At 36.1% G+C, this 23,992-nt stretch overlaps 1 protein-coding gene across 1 annotated transcript in view; it reads right to left on the bottom strand.

Annotated features, from left to right (window-relative positions):
• Positions 1 to 5,438: 5,438 nt before the first annotated feature.
• MOXD1 (monooxygenase DBH like 1) overlaps positions 5,439 to 23,992 on the bottom strand; it is a 40,140-nt gene continuing 21,586 nt past the window's right edge. The window contains exons 5-12 of the mRNA XM_070952618.1: positions 18,915 to 19,094; positions 17,336 to 17,438; positions 15,652 to 15,818; positions 13,074 to 13,265; positions 10,438 to 10,497; positions 8,838 to 8,980; positions 6,752 to 6,920; positions 5,439 to 5,626 (exon numbers count right to left, since the gene is read on the bottom strand). Coding sequence (XP_070808719.1) covers positions 5,456 to 5,626; positions 6,752 to 6,920; positions 8,838 to 8,980; positions 10,438 to 10,497; positions 13,074 to 13,265; positions 15,652 to 15,818; positions 17,336 to 17,438; positions 18,915 to 19,094 — 1,185 coding nt within the window. The 3' untranslated portion in view covers positions 5,439 to 5,455. The remainder of the gene's footprint in view (positions 5,627 to 6,751; positions 6,921 to 8,837; positions 8,981 to 10,437; positions 10,498 to 13,073; positions 13,266 to 15,651; positions 15,819 to 17,335; positions 17,439 to 18,914; positions 19,095 to 23,992) is intronic.

Below are 23,992 nucleotides of genomic sequence, written 5' to 3'. Positions count from 1 at the left end.
CCTGCACAGGCCGGCGGCGGAGCTCAGACTGAACTGCGCAGGTCATCTCGGGCAAGCAGGCGCCCCGCCTACTTGCGTGACTTCGTCACGTACATTAACTGTGATGGACATTTTTCAGACTAAGGGGGGAGGAGTGTTATGTCCCTATATGGGCACCCGCCGGGGATTGGCTAATCCTCCGGCGGGAAATTCAAAGAGCTGTCATTGGGCGGCTGAGCCTGCCGGAGCGTATAAAAGAGCTCCGGCAGCCCAGCCGCTCGTCTTTTTCCTGTGCTTGAATAAAGTACTGAATTGGACCAGAGCTGGTCGCGTCTTGCTTTCCCTGCGCCGATCTAACAGATCCCCCTGCCTTCAAAAGCAATATGCCATTAATTACTGACTACAATTAAGCACCCGCTTTGCTTTTTAGTAAGATAACCCAGAACAAATAGAAAATACTGACCCTATAATTATCTATTAAGGCCTGCGTTCCAATTACCACCCTTCTGTGAGATTTTAGCTTCTTTAAAAAAAATTCAAGAGTTTTGAAGACCAGAGAAATTAGACAAAAAAGCAAAAAAAAAAAGTCCGATATATTTTAAAATGAAATGGAAGAACCCTGGTCCTTACAAGAACGTTTGCTTAATAATTTCTTTTTATCTTGCTTTATGTATAAAGAACCGGATGGATAAAAACAGGTAAACTCTGGTCTTTCGAAGGAAAAAAGACTCAATGACGAGAAAAAAAATGGAAAAATATTAGAAATTATGTAAACTTTTTTTTTTTTAAAAAACTTCTAAATAGGTAGGAATAGTAAATTTAGTCTTAGTTTTTAAATTTTTCTTTTTGCATAAATTTATTTAAATAAACAATTCATTTATTTTTTCACCTGCTCTCTATAATTCAGAGAAGAAGACCTGTGCGTGAGAACCTTCCAGAGGTTCTTTGAAATTCTTCTATCAACCTTTCCATGGAAGTAGAATGGTCACATTCCAATATCAAACTGCATCACGATCATAAATCCCTTCCCTCATTGCTAGTTTCTATAGTACTATAGATACAGCAATTTGCAATAACTTAACCATGGACTTTCAGAAGTCCATCATTGTTCAGTATTCTTGAGAACTCTTTAAAAAATCGCATTACATTGTTGAGTGTACAATGCTCATGGCCTCTTCAATTTCTTCAGTTTGTTCTCCAGGAAGAATTCATTAGGAGACATTACTGATAGTTCCCATGTTTCTAATATCACCAGTACCAGTAACCATGAACAAAGGTTAGACAGTATGTGATTATCTCTCTCTTTTTTAAAGAAAAACCCACTAAGCCAATTATCAGATTTTTCCTTCCATTCCAAGAAAATAATGGAAGTTCTGGTCTCATGCCATGGAGACAGATTATGTCACACTGCTTTACCGAAATAACTCTGACAAGACTTTTTGTAACATATATAAATGCACTATTTGAAACAAAAGGCTGCTTGTTCTGATTGGTCATCCATCGAGGTTAAATGCCAAGATAGAAAACTGACCTAATCAGATGTCTTTGTGTGTGAGTGTGTTTTGTGTGATGGAAGACTTCTTTCCCAAAGGGAGAATAAAATGAACACATAACAAATACATATTATAAGAATCCATTGCCATTCAGAAGTTGTTGGGTTGAGCTGGGATAATAATCCCCTTTCTAACCAAACTTTGCAGAAAAAAAATGTTTTCCCCACTATTTTAAAATGATTTTTCCAAAGAGCAAGTTTCCTATGGGAACAGAATCAAAATTTAATTTCTTTCTTTAAAACAAATATCTAAATACTTTTCATTGTTGGAAACACAATAGAACTCTGACTATAATTAGGACAGTATACTTGCCAAGATTTTAAAAATTCCAAATAATAGGTCTCTATTTGTGGCCACAGAAACACATATTCAATCTTTTCATTCCAATAGAAAATAAATAGATCCAATGGTAAATCAGAAATAGAGAAATTGATCCTCTTCCCCCCTCCCTGCCTTTTTATTATAAGGGGCATTAAGGTTTTACAGCAGGGCTGTAAAACTCCTGGCCCATGAGCTGGATGTGTCATGCACTGGCCACGCCCACACCCAGTTTAGCGAAGGGGGGGAAGTCCTGATACGTCACGTGATGCCGCTGTGATGATGTGAGTTTTATGCCCCTGTTTTATGGTATGGAGTCCATACCATTAAAAAATTATCACTAATTTGTCAATTTCTCTGAAATAGCGTAAGAGAAATTAACAAGACATCTCTCTCTCTCTCTCTCTCCATATACATTATACATTTACATATACATATACACATGCCTATAACAAATATAGAAACCAATATTTGTATACCACTCTATAGGAGATCTAAAGGAATGCCTGAACAGCCACATAGAGATGGTCTCAGAAAAAGCTGACCTATTGGGAGGGAATCTCAGCTCTATGTGGCAGACAGCTCTTTTAGCCAGCCCCTAAAAATGAGAGAGTCCTCTTGACAGATAACAGTAGCTTGAAAATTTCCATTGACTTTCTAGGGAAACCACGAGAGAAGATTGCAAATGACAATCACATAATTGTGGGACACTTGGCAGTTGGTCACAAGTCCAAACAAGCATCCAGATGCAATATGCGAGGGGGAGGGGCAAAGTGATGCTTTATGATGGCCAAAAGTACTTTACAGGCCATAAAGCACCCTTTCTGAGGCCATTGTAGCTTTGAAGGGTAGTTAAACAACCGGTCATAAGTCAAGGACTACCTGCTTTCTGCCTTGCGTTATGGAACAGCAGAAAATAGATGTTGACCTTCTGTATGATATTGTTGTGAATGCAACTTGTGCATCAGATTGCAGGCTGAAGCTCAAGGTCCACAATCCCTTTGAGATATAGCTTTTTATCATGTACAAAGTCAGATTGTTGCAGCTCCTCCCTCTGCTGGATGCAGTGTAGGAAAACAATGGCTAGAAGTGGGGTTTTCATCATCTTTAACAGAAATAAGTGACATGTGCAAAACTAGGCATTTGTCCTAGGGTTCTTTTTGTGTTGTGCTAAATCTCTGTAATGATTTGAACCTCTCCAGTGTCTTTGGAGAATCTTTCTTTACATTTGCTCTATTTGGAGGATTAAATTTTCTTTTGAAGTTTTCTTTAGCTAATTTGCAAGTGTTTGAGCACCTCTGTACTTACCTTCTTCCACACTGAAGATCTACATTTTAGCACCTATAAAGTTTTTTAAAAAGGAGATTATATTTCACTTCATATTTAAAAATAAAGTTTGATCTTGTTTATCTCCTGAGATTAACATATCTCTTAAAGAAAGAAGGAAAGACTAAAGGTTGACCTTTTAATCATCAGAAAGACAGCACAGCATATGAGACCCGTCTCTCTTCCATACTGACAATGGAGTTGCATGCCAAGTGAGACATGCCTTTAATTACTGATGGCAGCAAGAACTACTAACCAGGTGAGACATTGTGAAGTCTCAAAGATCTCCTGGAGCAGAGGATTTGGATTCTAACCTTCTACACTGCAGGTTTCAGCATTGCTACAAATAGCGCTTCAAATATTTAATGAATGTTCCTCCTTGAATCTTTTCTTTTAAAGGCTAAACATTTCCAGTTTCAGTCTCTCTTCATTATTAGGTATATTCACCATCTTCAGTTATTTATAAAATAATAAAGGTGGGATAAAAATCAAACAAATGAACAAATAACTAAGACTTAATTTCTGTAGTGGGAAGAGTGAATAGTTTTGAAATTTAGGTGGAAGAGCCTCTAGCAAGGCAATAATCAAATAAAAGAAGACTGAGTCAAAGTCAAGAAAGTTGAGAAAATATCTCAGACAACCTGTTTCCTAGTTCACAGAAAGATAAAGTAGAAAGGGGAAGCCCATTCATAATTGCAATACTATAACATAGCACTTAGACTTATATACCGTTTCACAGTGCTTTACAGCCCTCTCTAAGCTACAGAGTCAGCATATTGCCCCCAACAATCTGAGTCTTCATTTTATCCACCTCAGAAGGATGGAAGGATGAGCTGGTGAGAATCGAACTGTCAAACTGCAGTCAGTCAGAAGTAGCCCGCAGTACTGCATTCTAACCACTGTACCACCATGGCTCTAAGTTCTCATAGCTGTTACAATAGTACTGATCCCAGTGATTTCTTGCTTTTCTCTGAACCTATTCGACTTAGCCAGAATTCTTATTAAGGTATGGTACTTATATCTAAACACAGTACTTATAATTGAACACAGGAAACGTATGGTTTGATCAATGTAGAACACAGTGGACATACTCTACATTGTTATTTGTGTCTGTGAATAGAGACAATAGTCCTCCAGCATATGAGTTTTTGCAGGAAGGAATCGCCAGTAGAACTGTTAATATTTTAAAGTATATTTCAAACATAATGAAAAATAAATTGACCTTTGTGCTAAAATGAACATTGAACTTATGAGTAGCAGGGCAGCCAAATCAAATATGTTGACGATAACCATCTCTGCTATTGTATTGAAAAGTTAGGGTCGACATGATATTAAATTGGTGCAAGCCAGGAAGTAGACCTTGTGAATGTTATTAATGTTCTCTTTTTTTCTTCCGTAAATTGCTACTTTAATACAGCCTTTCTGTTCAACTATCTTCCTCTATTATTAACAAAAAGGAATTAAAGATATTCCCAGAAACATGTTCTCCTTGATTTAACTCCATTGGAGTGACACCAGTTGTATTTATATTGTGTCGTACTTCATTCATTTACAAGAGTTCCAGCTTTGAAAGCTATAAAATGTGTCACTAGTAGATTTAAAATATTAAACATAGCCACTTAACATATACAACATTTGATACCTTTTTCCAAATAGCAATAATTATGATGTCATACTACATCACTAGTAGATATCTAAATTAAGGAAAGGAGATTTCAGAGAGACATATGAGTCCCAGTTCAGACAAAATAGAATGATGAACAAAGGCCTTCCAAATGTATGTATTTCACATATCTAGAGCACAGGAACATAGTAAAGATCAATTTCCAGAACTATTTACGACTTCTATTGAAAAGACTAGGAATAATTTACATGCCCAGTTGGGACTGACAAAATACAACCTTATGTCATTTTGTAACTTGCAGGTCTCAAAAGCAAAGGCAAAATAAGAACAGACTTCATGATTAATAAGGTTACATAGATAAAGTTTAGTTTATTTCCTTGATATCTAAATACAGAGCAGCTTTTAGAATCATAAAGTGTTATGCCAGAATTTAACAAATGAAACTATATATCGACTAGTTTAGCCAGATATCGCAAACCAGTGGACCTTATATACATAAAAGACTATATTTTTGTAATGTTTTGTTTCAAATGAGATGAACACAGTATTTGTAAAAAAAATTAGTTTATTACTATGTAAAAAAAATAAATCTACAAGAGTGATGGTGCAAACATTTGAGGACTTGCATGGCACAGATATCACAAGTGAATATAATCTACAATTGTACAAAAGGTTCGTGATTCCTTGAAGCAATGGTTGAGATATGCACTACAATCAACACAGTTAAAAAGGAATTGGCATTTAACCAGGAAGATGAGCTACATATAATTGGCTCTGTAGTATAAGGCCTTTCAATTTCAGGTGGTAAAGCCATCATTCCATGAATCTGAAATATAAATGAAATGAATTATCTACTAATTTAGACACATGGCTAGCTTGAATTTAGCTTCCCTCTGTTCAAATACATTTATGCTACATTTTTAGGAAGGCATTATCACTATAAATACCAACAATCAAATAATATAAAAACAAAAGAATATATAGCAATGTTTAATTGCTATAATTAATTGTTTAATTTTTTTTTTCAATATGATTAATGCAACTTAGAAGGTGTAAGAGCAGACAATTGCAGGGAAGGTAAAATCTGCTAGAAGGCAGATTTTCCTTTACTTGAAAGGAACAGTTGAAGGTATTAAGTACATTTAACTTGGAGAAAATAAGGCTTTGGAGAGAGAGATGACACCTGTCTTCAACTATCTGAAGGACTGGTTTGCAGAAGACCAACAGAGCAGAAACTGTCCAGAAGATTGGACAAGAAAGAGCAGCTTTAAATTACAAGGAAATCGATTTCAGTGGAACATCAAGAAAAAAATAAATCCTAACAGTAATTGTCTCAGGCGGTGCTCAGCGCTTTCCTTCACTGGTGGTGCTTAAAGAGACAAAAGCTTGAAGATGCCACTCTCCCTGCTTTCATTTCTATATAACAAAATGGGCAGAATTGCCTGTCATCCATAGGTATTTTTGCTTCTGTTAACATTCATACTGCAGATTATAAGCCACATATTACCCATTACATTTTTACCAGTATTTGCATATCTTAAATTTTCTCTGTTTCATCATCTGTGGTAACCATTCTACCGAAATACACCATTCATCTATATGCTCTATCGTTCCATTATTTAAATATAACATAAAATCATTTACTCAGTTTTGCCTGTCAAACAGAATTATCTTGATTTTTGATACATTAATTTTTTAGATCCACATACCTTGTTATGATATACTTAACATTTGCCTCACATGAGTTTTCAGTCAATATTACAGTTTCATCTACATTATTCTGTCCTTCAAATATGCACAATGGTTACTATGGTACAGCCTTTATTTGGAATGATTTTTTACATAAAACTGTTAATTCATCTTTTTAACAGGGCTATTTTAGAATACACATGTCCTACAATCCATGCAATTGATCTCACAATCACAAAGGAAAACAGAGAAATCAACTTACAGTCCATTCTGCATTTTCTGTCTTGGTACACCTTACATTTAATGGTAACTTAAGAACATAGTCATTATAGGAGTGACCTTGTTCTCTGGACCATTTGAATTTGTTCATTGCATCCACAAAAGACAGATTTTTGTATTGTTTTGGACTCTTGATAATGAATGGCCAGGTTCTACATATAAAAAGAAAAATACATCCCAAACTGTTACTGAGATATTTATACTTATTGGATCTGTTCAAGATGTGACTGCAATTTCCCCCCTTTTATGTTTCTCTTCCTAACATCTTCTCTAGTGGTTTGGAGAATAAATCCCTTAGAAATAGATTTGCTAAATACACGGGAGAATCAAGATGGAAAAAGTATACAAAAGCTATAATATGCATATTGGGCATAGCCTCAGATTTGTCAGATTATGAAGAACATTCATTTTCATTTATCTAAATAAATAAATGTTTTTTTAAGTTGAAGCATGATCAATCTACTATTTCTTCCCCTTTCCAAAGCAATCTATTAGCAGTAGGGGTTATACAAATCCTTTACCACAAATAGTCCTATATATATTTTCTCAGAAATCATAGTGAATGCTATCATATCCTATGATATTGCAGGAAGACAGAGAAGAAAGAAAAGAAAAAAGCAAAAAAGCTAAACAAGAAACAGATACCCAACAGCAAAAACAGGGATGAAAACTTCAATTTTTAAGAACAATGCATAGCAAAACAAACATTTGTAAAAAATTCAATCTAGATAGAACTTCTCAAGTTAACACATTATTATTATTTTTTTTAAATAAATACATTTATATAGACCTCAAGTACCTGTGGACAGGTTGCACATTTTCTTTTTGTTAAGTACATTACTTAATAAAATAGATATACAGACATGTCACAAAATAAAATTAAAGCATTAAGCTTTATTTTAAACTGCAACTCATGAACTTTGGAGGAGTGCAAACTTGAACTATTACTAATTTTTTAAAATTTATCTTAAAAGCAATATTTCCTTTTTTTGAACTCCCTAAACCATTTGTCTTTTCTTGGGTCAAATGTGCATTTTTGTTAACAATGGTATAAATGTTCCTTTTGGAGAGCGATTCACTTATTACCCTGTCTACTTGCAGAGATTAGAAAGATTAATTGTAGGCTCTAAATCAGAACATGTGTTTTTTTCCCTTAGCTGTCAGGAGAGATTATAAAAAGACAGAAGAAGTCTGCAAGTATTATTCTCTGAGGATGCAGCTCTCTGAAAGACTCTGTGCCGATCAGTCTGTAGTATGAGGCTCTTGGGAACAGTAATATAAAAACAGCTGTAAGAGTCAACAGTATATTTTATTCTGAGACATAAAAATATCAAAACTTTAAATAGTTAAAGAAGCACTGCTGAGTTTCTTGCTGCTGCAGCTACTAGAAACTTTCATCACGTAGGCCAGCCAATGTTTATTATATAGATAAATCCTGATGAATATCCTTCCTCTGGCTTGATTCAGAATAGACCAAAGCCATTCAACAAACATACCAGCCTATCATGCATATTGTTTCCATTCTGAGCCTGTTCCAAAGTGAAGGTCTTTTTATAGCCCATTCATCAGAATCAGAATGAGGTCTGTTCCTAACCCTTCAGGAAGCTACTTGATTAATGAGACGCCCAGTTCCTACTCCTTGTCTTGCTCACCCCTGGCTTATGGCACAGATGCACGAACTGTGGTCCAGGGCCATGACCAGGGGAAGGCCTCCATGTCCCCACCACAAATTTGATTATGAAAAGCCACCAATTAGTTTTCTTAAAGATAGACCATTATCTTTTTGATAAATGCAATACATTCAGAGGGATAATCCAGTGGTGGGTTGCCCCTGGTTCAGACCGGTTCGCAAGAACTGGTGGTAAAATCAGCGGGAGGCTCCACCCACCGCCCCGGATGTTGTCATAGGCTATCTGCGCACACGCGATTCCACTGCAAACCGGTAGTAAAGGTAAGTAGAACCCACCCCTGGGATAAGCCTTCCCTAGAAAGTAATATCAAAAACAATTTTCAGCATTTATTCAAATGACAGTGAATGCAAGTATTAGTTCTGTAGTATGCTTACTTACCTCACTGGTCTGTAAATTTGTTTAACACCAATGAACTGGAGTTGCTCCATTAAGTCAGGAATACTTTCACACCGAGTAAGATTTATTTTTGGATAATATACAAGATAGGATAGGCACATTTCATTTCTGGTGCTAAAACCACCCTGAGAACAGAAAAACAAATCACCAATGCAGGCTTCAAAGATTGCTTCTGAACTCAGCCCTAATACTACCCAATGCTGCCTCTCGCTGTTTTCTGCATTTAACTGTAAGTCCAGTTATTACCACTATGAACAAATGGCATACATCTCAAATGGCAGCCAAGAAAAGAACAGCATCAGCATTGGACAGTTACACAAAAATGAAATACAATTAAGAATAATATGAAATTATATGTGACTAAAAGAAGCTAATTTTAGCTAATTTCTGACACTGTCTGGAGATTCGGTTTCTGCCTGCATGAAAAAACTATATAGTGCAATACATTTACCACCATTTGAAATAACTTTTGCTTAGCTTGCACAGTTGTAATTCTCAGATTTGGCAGGTGGAATTTTTTCATGTAAAAGGAATTCAAATGTTTATGAGAGATGGGATAGCACCTTAGAAACAAGCAGGTATTATCTATGCGGAAAACTTGTTTTGCTTTCTTAAAGTTTATATACGCATTATTTGAAGGGAAATAAAGTTTTGGTTTTAACATTCCTTTTAAACTGAGATTGTGTAAAACAGCATGGAATCTCTGCCTTAAAACTAATTTAGAACCCTTAATGTAGAAGCAAACTCAAATTTTGAGCATGGTGAATAATGATTTAAAAAAATGTAAAGCACAATGTTCATCTTTCACTTAGGGTAGCTTATTTAAAGGAATATTAAATTACAGTAAAACTGCAATCCAATCTGAGTCTAGTGCTATGTTTCTAGTGCATGCTGGCTAGAGAATTCTGGGAGTTGAAGTCCACACATCTTAAAGTTGTAAAGATTGAGAAACACTGGTTTAGTGGTTCATTTATCTGATTTTGTTTCCTCAAGATTTGGTCTTAATTAACTTGGCATCCTAGGCATCTTTCTCAGTTATTTGAATGAGCTACTCCTAAAGCAGGGGTGTCAAACTCAAGGCCCGGGAGCCGGATTCAGCCTATGAGGTGCTTAGATGTGGCCCGCGGGGGTAATGTAGCTTGGGAGACCCGCAGGTGGCCCTCCCAAGCTCTCTTTTCACTGGCAAAGGGTTTCAGGAGCCATCGCGGACGAAAACAGAGCTTGGGGGCCTATTTTCGCTGGCAGAGCACTCGGGCCATCACAGGCACCGACATGAGTGATGTTGAGCTGGCCATGCCCATCCTGGCCAGCCCCCTGAGGTCCAACACAACCCAGATACAGCCCTCAATGAAATTGAGTTTGACACCTCTATCCTAAAGTCTCCAGTAGTGGAGGAATCTGCCATGCTACTGTTGACCTATCGGAAGAAACTGGATGAAATGAAATATTATAAATTTACATAAAAATCAATCTTATTTCTTAATAATAATGCTTACATGTTAACAATATCCAACATTTACTTAAACATGTTAATTTTACTCTATTTTCATTCCACATCAAGCCAGGTCATAAAATTTCTTACCCAGGTCATATCCGATCGATTGAGAGTGCTGTAGTGACATTCAGTAACTAAATTATCTCCCTGAAATGCAATGTCAAGAAAGACACTCTTACAAATTTGAGTCACTGTAATTTACGCATACATACATGGTCACATTATTGAAGAATTTGCTATGAAGTAATAAAAGTTAAAAATGCAAGCTGAAATGTTGCATTATTGATCCATATTGTTATGCACATTAACAATTATACTATGAAAATATCTTTTGGGATTATATTGGAATTTTATTTCCTGCTTCTTGTTTTCCTTAGAAGCCAATATGTCAAAAGAAATTCACATTTTTTTTTCTATATTAGCTTTCCCAACTCAGATATTTTGGATTCAGTTCCAACAAGATTTCCCCCCCAACCCCCCTCACACATCCCACCCAAGAATCCAGCATTACAGCAAAGCACACCACTGTCTGAAAACAGGAAGAAATAATAGCACTTAGACTAGGAATGTAAGACAAATAGCCTTAAAATCTGATTCATATGTTCACTTGGACCATTTTTGCTTGTTACACGAAACAAGGTTTGGTAGATCAGAAAAATATTTTTAAGGCTTGTAATCATGAGTAAAACATTGTTATACTGTGCAAAATAGCAAAAGCAGCACATTTTTCATTATTCTAGAGTGAAGAATAGCTCTTAGAGGATTATAAAATTTAGGTTTAGGCAGACTTTAGAGAGAGATTACATTCAACAAAGAAGTGAAGGCAGGACAAAAAGAAGCAAAAACAAGAAAAAATTAACATGGGTTTAATTTAAGTTAAAATATTGAATATGAATACCTTCTCTAACAATTTCTTTCTTCTACATTGAAAATTATGATATATAATTTTTTTAAAGGGTTCTGGATATGCACTTAAAGATTTGGGAGGATACATGTGGATTCCCGGGCTACTTTGTACCAAAGCATTATGTGAATCCACTTTTATTGTTTCATAGAATAATAAAATCCTGGAGTTGGAAACCTTGGCTTCTGATATAAACTGTGAAGATGAAAAAGTGAAGAAAACTGTATCATGATATCACAATGCAAATCTACCCTTATATTTGCATCTCAGCACTGCAATCAAATATGTAAGTTGTGGAGTTTGCATCATGACATCACAATGCAAGTTTTATCCCTTAGAACAGGGGTGTTAAACTCGCGTCGTCACAGTCATCACGTGACATATCACAACTTTTTTCCCTTCGCTAAACCGGATGTGGACGTGGCCAGCGCACAACGTATCCGGCCCGTGGTCTGCAAGTTTAACACCCCTGCCTTAGAAAGAACATTTAGTGCCATCTAATTCTGTGCTAGAATACAAATTAAAGCAGCCTTGATAGACTGCCTTCTATTATACTTTCTAGAATACAGATAATCCTTGATTTACAACCTTCTGTTTAGTGACATTCACTGTTACAATGACACTGAAAAATGACCGTTTTCACACTTAATGACCATTGCAGTGTACCCTTGGTCACATGTTTGAAATTCGGATGCTTGGCAACTGGTTATAGGGGGGTCATGTCACCTTTTGTGACTTTCTGACAAGTAAAGTCAACGGGGAAGCCAGTTTCATTTAGCAACCTTGTTACTAACTTAACAACTGCAGTGATTCACTTAAGAACCATGGCAAGCTAGGTCGCAAATTGGGGCAAAACTCACTGCCTCCCTTAGCAACATAAATTTTGGGCTGATTCGATATCTGTAATTTCAGAAATAATACTACTGTGTTTCCCTGAAAATAAAATCCTGTCTTATATTTTTTGAACCCCAAAATAAGCACTTGGCCTTATTTTCGGGGAGGTCTTATTATTTTGGGGCGCATGGAGCAAGACAGGGATCCTCTTGCCATCTTACCTGATTTCCAACTCTGTCTCCCTAACCCTAACCAGAGGAAACAGTGGCTGCGCATGCATTTAAATATTTTCAAGGAGGGCTTATTTTGGGGGGAGGGCTTATTTTCAGGGAAACTGTAACATAAATGAAGTATTTTTTTAAAAAAGAATCCTGCTTCTGAATAATCTGTTCGGATTAAAGGTTTTTGAAGCAATAATTAATGTTCTTAGCTCATATTAATAGCATTGTTGCAGATGATAAATGTTCCACTTTGCAACTACACTGCCTTTTTGTCAGCCCTGGACATCCTAAGAGGCCTATAGCTGACCAGGCAGGGTATCACTGACTAGAGATGACAGATTGATGTGAGGAGGAGATTCCTGACTCTAGTTCATGTTCTAGTTTTACTTACTAAGCAAATAAAAACTGTTAGCAGTAACAAAAACAGAAAATACCCCAAGGAGAAATATATCCTTTAAAGAAAATCAGATTAAAATGTTGGAGGGGGAAACAAAGTACATATAAGCGTATGAACTTTTAGTTTCCTGCTAGATCACATTCATCATAGGTGAAAGAAATGTTTCATCCTTTGTCCACTTGTTCTTTAGTTCTGATCCTTCTTCAGTTCTTTTTCTCTCAGAAAGGGTAAATATGTACGTCACACAAGAATGAATATGGGTATTTGAAACTTTGAACCCAAATATAACCTAAAATAGTCACAATTTGGCCGATAGAAACAGAAAAACGGCAATAAAGCTAGGAAAAGCAGGAAACAAACATCATACAGGCAAGATGGTCCTTTCTTCTTTCAAATACTGAAACTCTTGGAAGTTAAAGTCAAATTCATCATCATAAGCCAGTGGTTGTAGTTCACTGCCTTTGCGGAAATGGCGCATCCTTAATGCCCTGCCAGCAAGATGTGCATGGAGAAGAACAGCAAAGACATGGATCCCGGTTGGCTTCTCAGCATCAAGAGCCTGGAAAAGACCAATGAGAGAACACATTCAATATTAGCAGAACACATGGACTATAACTGGTCAGCATTTGAAGGCAAAAGCTGCTTCAGAAGAGAACAGAGTGGTACAAAAGTAACTTGTCTGAAATCAGCCAATAATGTTTTTCCCCCTGGGATCATGCTACAGCAAAGAAAAGAGCAGTGTGATATTAGAAAAAGAAGCAGCTGTTTTTTAAAAAATATAATTTTAGGGAATAAATCTTTAAGAAGATAAAAACAATACAAATATTAGCAAAGAAGCAAAGAAAATAAGAAAGAATGGTGAATAAGAAAAACTATAGCAAGCTAGCAAGCAAGCAAGCAAGCAAGCAGGTGGGAGGGAAGGAAGGAAGGAAGGAAGGAAGGAAGGAAGGAAGGAAGGAAGGAAGGAAGGAAGGAGAAAAGATTATAAAGAAACAACTTCTGATCTTTTTGGCAGTGGTTATAAATGCATTTATATGTCACCCTGTCTCCAAGGTTACATACAATGTTCTTTCTATAAATTACTCCTTCTAATCCTCAAACCTGTAAATCACAAATTCAGCAAAACTTTTTTCAGCAAAAAAAAAAAAAATCCATAAAGTTTTCAGATCCATAAAGTGATCAAAGATGCAGCTGGTTTAATAAGTTGCAGAGAAATGCTACATGGGCATCCTTGCATGTGAGTAACTTTCTGCCTTTGAATCCACTTGGCTTTTCATATTTACAGATAGGATGTTAAAGTATTTATTGAATGAGTAGATTTAATTCAGTTCTGGCTACTAAATTTTACACAAGAACAAATGTATGGCAATTTCAAATATGAAACAAATATTTTTCAAATGATATAAAATTCTATATCTTAACTAGAGAAGAAGGTATGTATAGATTTATTGAGCAATATTCACATCGCATTTGAAGCACTCTCCAATCATGTAGCGTCAGACACAATCATTTTAATTTTCTTTGGCTTTCCTAAAACATCCTCAATCTGTGCAAATACTACAAAATATCAGATTTTAGGGTTAAAGGAAATAAACAAACCATGTCTTACATCCGCTTATTAGGTCTATCTGATAAATCAATTCCATAGTCTATTTTGTTTCATTTTCTCCCACCTGCTCTTCATTTAAAACACATGTGGGTAAGATTGTATTGGACTGTAACTCCTATCATCTCTAACCACAAGGGAAATGAGTCCCTTTGGTTTTCATTTTTCAAAATGATATTGTCCACTCATTGTTTTAAAATTTCTTAGATGGAAGCTTCCCCACCAACACAAAATGAACTAGCAAGAGCTTTTAAGCAAAAGAACACAGGCACACATTCACATGCACATTTGCTCCTGGATTATTAATACGAGTTATGCCCCTTTAGAGATATTCAGCAGAGAACCTTCTCCTTTCTTAAGCTAAAGAAAGCTTAGCTAAGTACACAATAAAATGCTTTGATTTAAACAATGAAAATTTAATAACAATGCTTACTGCATCTTACAAATATAAAAAATGTTAATCATCATTTGTGTTAGGCTTAAAAAAGATTTTTGAAGCTATTTATAATGGTGCAGTGACAATAAAATAAGGGAAATAATTTTATGAGAGTCTTTGAATAAGCAGATCTAATTTCTCCTCCATAGAATTAATTGTCTCTGATTCGTAGATTAACAATGGATGCTCACAGGCAAATATAGAGGGAATTTCTGAGCAAAAATGTATGCACAGGAAAAGGTACAGTATACAAAAGAGCAAATTTTGAAGGTTTTTTTTAAAAACAGGAAGACTAATGAAGAAATTGGATCTAATATATTTATGAACATTTATCCATCTTTACTGACAAACCAAAGAAACTAAATGGCATGCTCAAACATAATTTGCCTGTTCTTATTTGCTATTTTCCAAAGCAGATTGGCATTTTCAATTGATGGCACCATCGCTATCCCAAATCCTCTTCTGAACTAAGTCCACTTGTTGATCCAGGATGGAATGGGACTTTTCGGCTCGGTCTCTTCTCCTTGCCTGTTTCACCATAAGGTTTTCGCCTCTGCATTATTAGCCACAAACTTTTTTCCTCGGCTGACCTGCCCCCAGCCTTTCACCCTGGCACATCGGCCACGGCCCCACCGTCCCAGTCCCTTTGCCAGGGCCCCATGGAGGGGCCGTGGCCAATGTGCCGGGGTGAAAGACTGGGAGCGGGTCAGCCGAGAAGAAAAGTTTGTGGCTAATAACACAGAGGTGAAAACTTTAAGATGAAACAGGCAAGGCGAAGAGACCAAGCCAAAAAGTCCTAGACCCGATCCAGGACTACTGAAATAATACACACCATTTCTTACAAAGATGCTGAAACTGCCTATTTTCCACAAAAGGCACATTTGCACTAGTCAGGAAACATACTTCTTCTAGACACTCCAGTGTGCAGTGGCCCTCCGACATGAATTCAGGCATGCCTGGTGGGATGTTATGGAACAGGCTGACCCAAAGCCCTGCTTCAATAACTCCAGCATCGTATCTCCTTAAATTTGCAGTATAAAATAGCCTCAGTCCAGAATTATCGATCATCCCTAGAAAGAAAAGAGCAATTGCCCATTACAATGCAGCATAAAATACCCTATTGGTTGAATTTACTTTTGGAACCTAGTTACCAACTTGGGCCACAGCAATAACATGGAGAAGGAGGAATTAGAGTTTAGATGGATCAAACAAGTTTTTCGATTTTTTTTTTAAATGCCAATTAAGCAAAATCTCAGCAAAATCTCAAGAAAGCAGTGAAGTAAAACAAATGTTTAAACTTTTTTGACCAGCACAAACATTTATGCTCAGTTTTATGCCTCTGCTGGGACTTTTCCAGATGGCATCTTTCTAATACAGTCTATAACCTAGTTGTTCTACCGTCCTTGTGAGAGGTCTTTCAGTACAGAAACATAGCTCTGCAGGCATATCTCATTTGCAGCGGTCTCCCAGGAAAAAAATATATATACAAGAATCATGAGAAATTTTGTTGTCGTTGTTAGCTGCGAAGTCATGTCCGACCCATCGCAACCCCATAGACAATGTTCCTCCAGGCCTTACTGTCCTCTACCATCATCTGGAGTCTATTTCAGCTCATGCCTACTGCTTCAGTGACTCCATCCAGCCACCTCGTTCTCTTTCGTTTTCTTTTGCTCTCAATCTTTCCCAGCATTAAAGCTCTTCTCCAGTAAGTCCTTCCTTCTCATTAGGTGACCAAAATACCTCTTTCATGGATCACTGCCTTGTCATGGCGAAGGGGCTTGTGTAGCACAATGAAGCTATGAGCTATGCCGTGCAGGGCCACCCAAGATGGACAGGTCATAGCAGCGAGTTCTGACAAAACGTGATCCACTGAATAAGGAAATGGCAACCCACTCCAGTATCTTTGCCATGAAAACCCCATGGACATGAGAAATTAATTTCTGCTTTGTCCATTCGGTTTTGGAAATCTGGAAATTTGCCATGCCAATCAAGCAGAAGAGGGTGACTTGTGAGTTGCTTTGGAGGGAGGGAGTCACTGTCTGCTGTGATAGAGATCTGGGCACAGATAGTTCATCAAAGCAGAGAAGGTGGCATTCTTAACTAAAATATCTACTGAAAATGCCACCACTGTTCAAGGGCAAACAGTGCAGCCAATTCTACCCTTAAACAATAACACATCTATTTCCATAGCATAGGTATTAGGTAATGCAGCATTCAGTCGTATCCATTTTTCCTTCAAAATGCTCATTTTTACTATGACTTAAATACATATAGTATAAACATGAGCATCTGTTATAAACTATGATAATGAAAAAAAAATGAAGGAATATATGTTGCATCTAATGATTGACTTTTTATATTTACAGCTTAGAAAATAGATAAATATTCCTGCCTTCTTTTCAAATGGAGGCTCAGTGCAAAAGTAATGATTTTAATCTTAAATATCCCACTTAAAATCCTCATGTCTAGATTTATGAATGTTGGCATTAAGGAAGTACAATTGTATCAGATTTAGATAACTGGCAAGATACATGTTTTTGTAAGGAATATACACATTCAACACATTTTAACAGGTGAGGGAACATACCTTCCAGATATGAAGGGTTATCATAATGGACTTCCATTAGCACATATTGAGGGTCTAATGCTGTTCCAACGGATAAGCCAACATGAGGAGGGTAGATAAAACCCTGAGATTGGAAACATATCAACATAAGTAAACAGATTCGATATTATAAACATTTAAATCTCATTTTAACTATATATAGCTTTACTGATAAAATTTTATACAGAAAACAAATCTCCTAGAATTGGCTCATATCACAGCAAGCATATGTTAGCAGCAAGCATATATGTGATTTTGGTTTTTTTTATTCTGAGCACATATTTAGCTCCAGTTTGGTAGATTTATTTATATTATACTATTATATGTTAACATTTCTATATTATATGGACATGTTTTCCCATCATTCAACAGAAAACAATTGGTAATCATGCATTACTATTCTTTGAAAAATAATTTATTAAAACCCTTATTAAAAGGCTTTATACAGTAATAAAAACAAATACTTAACAAGTGAATAAATAGAAAGAAAACTGAAAAGTCAATGAAAGAGCATTACTATTCTACTTAAAAATGCATACTTGTTGGTAGCAAAGATGAAAATTAAGAAACAGTTTTCTGTATCAAGGAAATACTGTATACTAAAAGAGCAAATACAGGGCCAAGAAAAACCTGCCAAGCGTATTTAATATTTTTTAACGTTATTCAGTTTCGACCACCCACTACAGGTAGTTCTTGACCACAACTGAGTCCGCCATTTCTGTTGCTAAGTGAGTCAGTTGCTAAGTGAGTTTTGCCCCATTTTCCAAACTTTCTTGACATAGTTGTTAAATGAATCACTGTCATTGTTAAGTTAGTAACACAGTTGTTAAGTAAATCTGGCTTTCCCGTTGGCTTCGCTTGTTAGAGAGTCACAAAAGTGATCACATGACCCTGGGACACTGCAACCATCATAAATACATGCCAGTTGCCAAATGTCCACATTTTGATGATATGACTGTAGATATGCTACAATGATTATAAGTGTGAAAAATGATCATAAGTTACTGTTTAAAATGCCGGTGTAACTTCAGTCACTAAACAAATGGCTGTAAGTGGAGGACTACCTGTATATTACCACCTCCAGCCTAACTGATTATTCTATTGATGCGGTAAAGCAAAAAGTACAAATATTCATTTTAAAATAATAGTCAATTACATTACGTATAATACATTTACGTTATGATTTTGATTTTGTTTATCTTTTAAAACATCAAGTTTGCTCCCCAATTAAAATAAGGATATAATAGTTCTATAACCACTCCAACTAATAAAAAAAACTTTAAAAGCATTTATTGTAAATTCAAACTTGTGCCAAATTTGGCTTAATTTTAGAAAATAAATGGGGGGGTGTATCTCTAGCTAGCACTCGGCTGTGGAAACCACTTCAGAAGTTCAGAGCTTTTGACTAAACTAAGAACTCAAAGAGTTCTGGAAGAAGAGAATGGCAAAATCCTGCCAACCCTCCCTCCCCATGCAATTACACATTCCCCAAAATTAAAGTGTGAATTGAAGAAATATTTGCATTATCTGAGAAAGACATTTAAATAAGAATTGATCTTACCTCTCCTCCAATAGCCCAAGCAAAAATGACTGTTTGACAGGTGAGAAATGAATCTGGCATGTTTGGGTGATAGCACTCATGGCCATAATCCACAACACTGTCGTTCAGACTGCTACTACACTGATAGAGAAGAATATGGTGCACTATACTTTCATGACCCTTCTGAATGAGTGGTTCAACCTGTCAATATAATAAGGGAATATTAGAAACATTTGAAGCATGTCTAATTAAAATATTAAGTCATTCATTCATTATTTTCAATTATAATTTTTCAAAATGCTTAAATGGTGTTATGAAGAAGCCAAAATGCAAACTGCACAAACATCCTTGTTGTTCAGTCAGTAAGTCCTGTCAAACTCTTCACAACATCACGGACTGTAGCATGCCAGCCACCCCCCCCCCCCGCCATACTACATTGTCTGCCAGAGTTTGCCCAAATTCATGTTCATTGAGTCAATGACACTATCTAAGTATCTCATCCTCTGCTGTCCGCTTCTCCTTGGGCCTTCAATCTTTCCCAACATCAGGGTCTTTTCTCATCAGCCCTTTCCTATTAGGTGGCCAAAGTATTTGAACTTCAGCTTCAGTATCTGTCCTTCCAAAGAGCAGTCAGGATTGATTTCCTTTAAGATTGACTGATTTTATCTCCTTGAAATCCAAGGGACTCTATATATTAAGTCAACTAAACCTAATCCAATACTTTCCATGTATTTTCTTTTTTAAAAAATTAAATTTTTATTAGAGTATAAATATTAAAAAAACATAACATGACATACACACAACAAACATTTATACAACATATAAACAAAAAGAAATTATGTTTCCTTCTTAAGCATTGTTTCAAAGTGACATTCTGCTTGTTATATATTTCTTCCCCCTCTCCTTAGTCTAATGACATTTCCATGTATTTTCAATTACAACTTCCATATTTCCCATTTTTGGAGGGGAAGGGCCACAACTGGTAATCCAAGCATTGGATACAACCCTAACTCTAAGATAGAGTTGCATACTGAAAGTGGGATATGAAATACAGGTAAGATATGATGCTGTCAAATTATGCAGTTTTTAGAACCGATACCAAGACATCTGTAATATCACTTAGTTCTGGGGACTGGGAAAGGATTTAGACTAAGGCTCCCAGATCTTTCAGTTTGTCTGAACTATTAAAGTTTAAAATTTGCTTGATATGTAGGCAAAACAGCACTGCAATCAGTGTTTAATGCCGAGTATTTAATTTCTAATTGCATCTCAGCATGGCATTATTTTCTAATCCTTCACGCTCTCCTGTATAAAATAAAATGTATATGAGCCAAAAGAGAGGGAGGGAGGGAGGGAGAGAGAAAAGAAAAAGAACAAACTTAGATGAAAGCTGCAGTCAAGCTGCCATAAAATGCATGGTGCTTTTGTTACTGAATGCTATGGTGGAGGAAATATAAACAAATCCACCCACACATGATGTGCAATAGAATTTTTAAAGGGTGAGAATCCAAAAGAGCTCAGAACATCTAAACAAAATAAGAAAGGAATCAGTGTAAAGGTTATGGGAATGTTCTACTGATCTCTGCTTGAAATAAATGGGACACTTATCCAAACTTGTGCAACAGCCACCTGCCTCTTTAGGACACTAACACTTGTTATGCTTTTTGCCACAATTTTTTTAAAAAACAACTATCTTCAAAGTGATGACTCATTACTAAAGTTGGCTATTCATATGCTTTCATTCCCAGTTCCTTGAACATCAAGATTCTAATAATTATTTGCCTGCTCATATTTTTATTAAAAGAAAAATCTCTTTCCTTCCCACCAAATGCAAAGGTTTTATGAATGTCTTTCTTTGAGATCATTTTGTAGGTTTTATAAACTAGCACTATTGATTGCTAGAATAATCATTCTAGATAATAAATATATGAATTATTTAACTACTTGAGACACTTGGGACAAGTAGTAAAAACCAAACTTCCTATCTTATGTTGCATGCAAATATAAACAGTTTTTTAAGTGACTTGCAAAAATGGAGAGAGACAAATAGGAATTTTCCAGCATATACTACTATAAAATCTATAAAAATACAGAGCCTTGGTAGTACAGTGGTCTAAAGCACCCTGTTATTAAGACCAGCTGCCTGCAATTACTGCAGGTTCGAATCTCGCCAAGGCTCAAAGTTGACTCAGCCTTCCATCCTTTCTAAGGTAGGTAAATTGAGGACCCAGTTGTGGGGGCAATAAGATGACTTTGTATAAATATACAAAAGAATGAAGGCTATTGCTTAGCGCATTGTAAGCCGCCCTGAGTCTCCGGAGAAGGGCGGCATATAAATCAAATTTTAAAAAAAAAAAAATCTTGTAGGTCACTTTAATAATCAGTCTTATAAATTATAAGGGAACATTATTCATATTCATCCTTATCCAGTTTTTTTTAAAAAAATTAAAGAAACATTATCTAGGAAAACTCTGAATAACATAGGAACATCTATCTGTTCTATCTTCATAGATTTAAAGGCAATTCAGTAGCAGCATACCGTAGAATGAAGTGGAGGGCAACAGAAAGGCATGTAGCTCTCACAAATTTTGGTTAGCTATGTGTCTACTGTTACTATCAAACAATACAAAGTAAAGCAACTCTTGCCTTTTACATAATTCATATTTGGGTTACAACTGAATATCTCAGATGCACTTTTCATATAGGCACTTGATTACATTAATCTTACATGCATTTCTAGTTTGTATCACATGTAGAATAAGCCATATGAAAAAAGAGATTTAAGGTCATCAAAGTTGGGCATTCTCCAGATTATATTTCTGAATTGCTTCTCTGTTTTCAGTCAAATATCCAAATTAGGTATTAGGGACAAATTCTCTGCATTTAGAAAGCAATGTTGAAAGTATTCATAATTCCCCAGGAAAGTTTGGTCTAGTGGTTACGGCATCAGGCTAGAAACCAGGAGACTGTGAGTTCTAGTCCTACCTTAAGTCATGAAAGTTTGCTGGGTAGCTTTGGGCTAATCATTTTCTCTCTCAGTCCAATCCATCTAAACATGTGGAGGAGAATTCCACTGAGAAGCATCAGATGTATCACTCTGATCAGATTCACAAAAGGAGTGGCCAATTGAGTGAAATCAGCCCAATCTCAATAGGTTATTTCATTTATGCAGAACAACTCACCATACTGAATTGAACAGCTTGCTTCCAAAGAGAGATGCACTAATTGAGGCAGATTATGTGTGGTTGATACATACAAATACATGTGTGATTTAAGCAGACAGCGACATAGCAGTCCCCAGTTTTCTCTCTGTATTAGTCTCCACCTCTTGAGCTATTTGTAATATGTACAACAGGTCCTTCAGATGGTAATGAATATAGTTTGATCCTCAAGTGCATGTTTTACTTTTTTAATAGGCTAGGTAGTCCTCGACTTATGAGTGCCACTGAGACTGGAAATACAGTCCTAAGTCATTTCAGTTGTAAATAGAGGTGCCCACATGACCAGAAGTGATTTTATGACCTTTTTGGCAGGTGTTTTTAAGTGAACTCAACAGTCTTGACAGGAGGGAAATGGTGTGACTATTTACAACAGGGGGGCCATAGCCATCATAAATGCAAATGGTCATTAAGTTTCCAATCATAAGTTAAGAACTACCTGTAGAACATTCACCTGTAGTCTCTATACACTTAGTTTCTACCCACTAGGTGGGTGACATAATTTCGTAGTTCATGCATATTCACAGATGAAATAATGGTAAAAATCAAACCCACCTTTTGGCCTTCACAGCTACATTAGGCCTGGTTTTAGATTTACAAATAAATTACAGTACTAGATTTTCCATCCCGACGTAGGCCAACACCCCCCCTCCCGCACACTAACACTTTCTCAGATAAATATTCAAAATAAAACATCGACAACTGGTCTTGTTGGATCTTGCATTTCCCGTCACTGAAAATCAAGCTGCTACTTTTTTATAACACTACCCTTTTATCATCTCAATTATAGATGGCATGTATTCATATAGAAAACCATTGACGTGTGTATTTCAGTAGTTTTTGCAAATATTTTCTTAATTTATGCAGCTAGGATCTTCTCTTTTCTGAGTTGTATTTCAGTTGAACTAAAACTCAAATTGTGTATGATTTCTCACTGAAATATTTTTGAGCCTGTATTTGCCTTCTCAGTAAGCATGTTTTCAGAAGTAATTAAGACCTTTGATTAATTAACTTGTTTTTCAATGAGAAACCACTTACATTCCTGATATTTATAGCACTTTACCACACATGAGGTAGGATAGCTGACAGAAAAATCAATTTTAAGACATCTAAAAGTTTTTTACTAGTGTGCTCACACAGATTTCCAGACAACTTAGTATACAAGAGGCAATGTTGATAATGACTTTGATGGCCTGTAACAACCATGAGTTAAAGATATAAAATGATGTTATACCACAGTTAAGTTCAAATCTAGTAATGAATGTACATGTGAAGAAAAAGTAGGGAGAAGTAAGTGATTGCAGCAAGATGATTAATTCATATTTGAAAAGAAAATTATCAAGAGAAAATTTAGGAAGTGGTGAGAATGGAGAGCATAAAAGGAGGACCTTTGTACTCTAAGATCAGTATATTCCTGTTTTAAGTCTGAAAATGCAGAGCCCAGAAATTCTGGAAAGTAGTTCAATCCTTGGGATGGAATGAATTCTTGTCACTGTTTTCTCCTAGGGTTTCAAGTGTGTGCACATTTATAATTCTTATAGCACTAGGCAATATTTAGTGTCTTTCCAACACTCTAATTAGCTAAAGAATGTGTTCAAGAACAAAACTGCACAATAACATGATTGTGACATAGGAACATTAAGCTGAGTCAGCTCATGATTACTGAAAGCCATATTTTTATATAAGGTCAGAGTTGGAAGAGCCAAGAGTAGTAATAGGCCATTCATAGAGTCATTAATGCCATTTTGTAAGATGTCCTATAAGAGGCTTTCTTAATAAGAGAAGCTGGTTCCGTAACTCATTGTTTGTTAACCTTGAAATTTGTTAGACTGCATCTTCCATAGTCCCCAGTTAGCTGGCTGGGAACTCTTAAAGATTCAT

The sequence above is a fragment of the Pituophis catenifer genome, unplaced genomic scaffold (assembly GCF_029215685.1).
Source record: "Pituophis catenifer annectens isolate HBS135680 unplaced genomic scaffold, rPitCat1.0.hap2 SCAF_1, whole genome shotgun sequence".
In the NCBI taxonomy this organism is placed as follows: domain Eukaryota; kingdom Metazoa; phylum Chordata; class Lepidosauria; order Squamata; family Colubridae; genus Pituophis; species Pituophis catenifer.
This window is presented reverse-complemented; position numbering and strand designations above follow the sequence as displayed.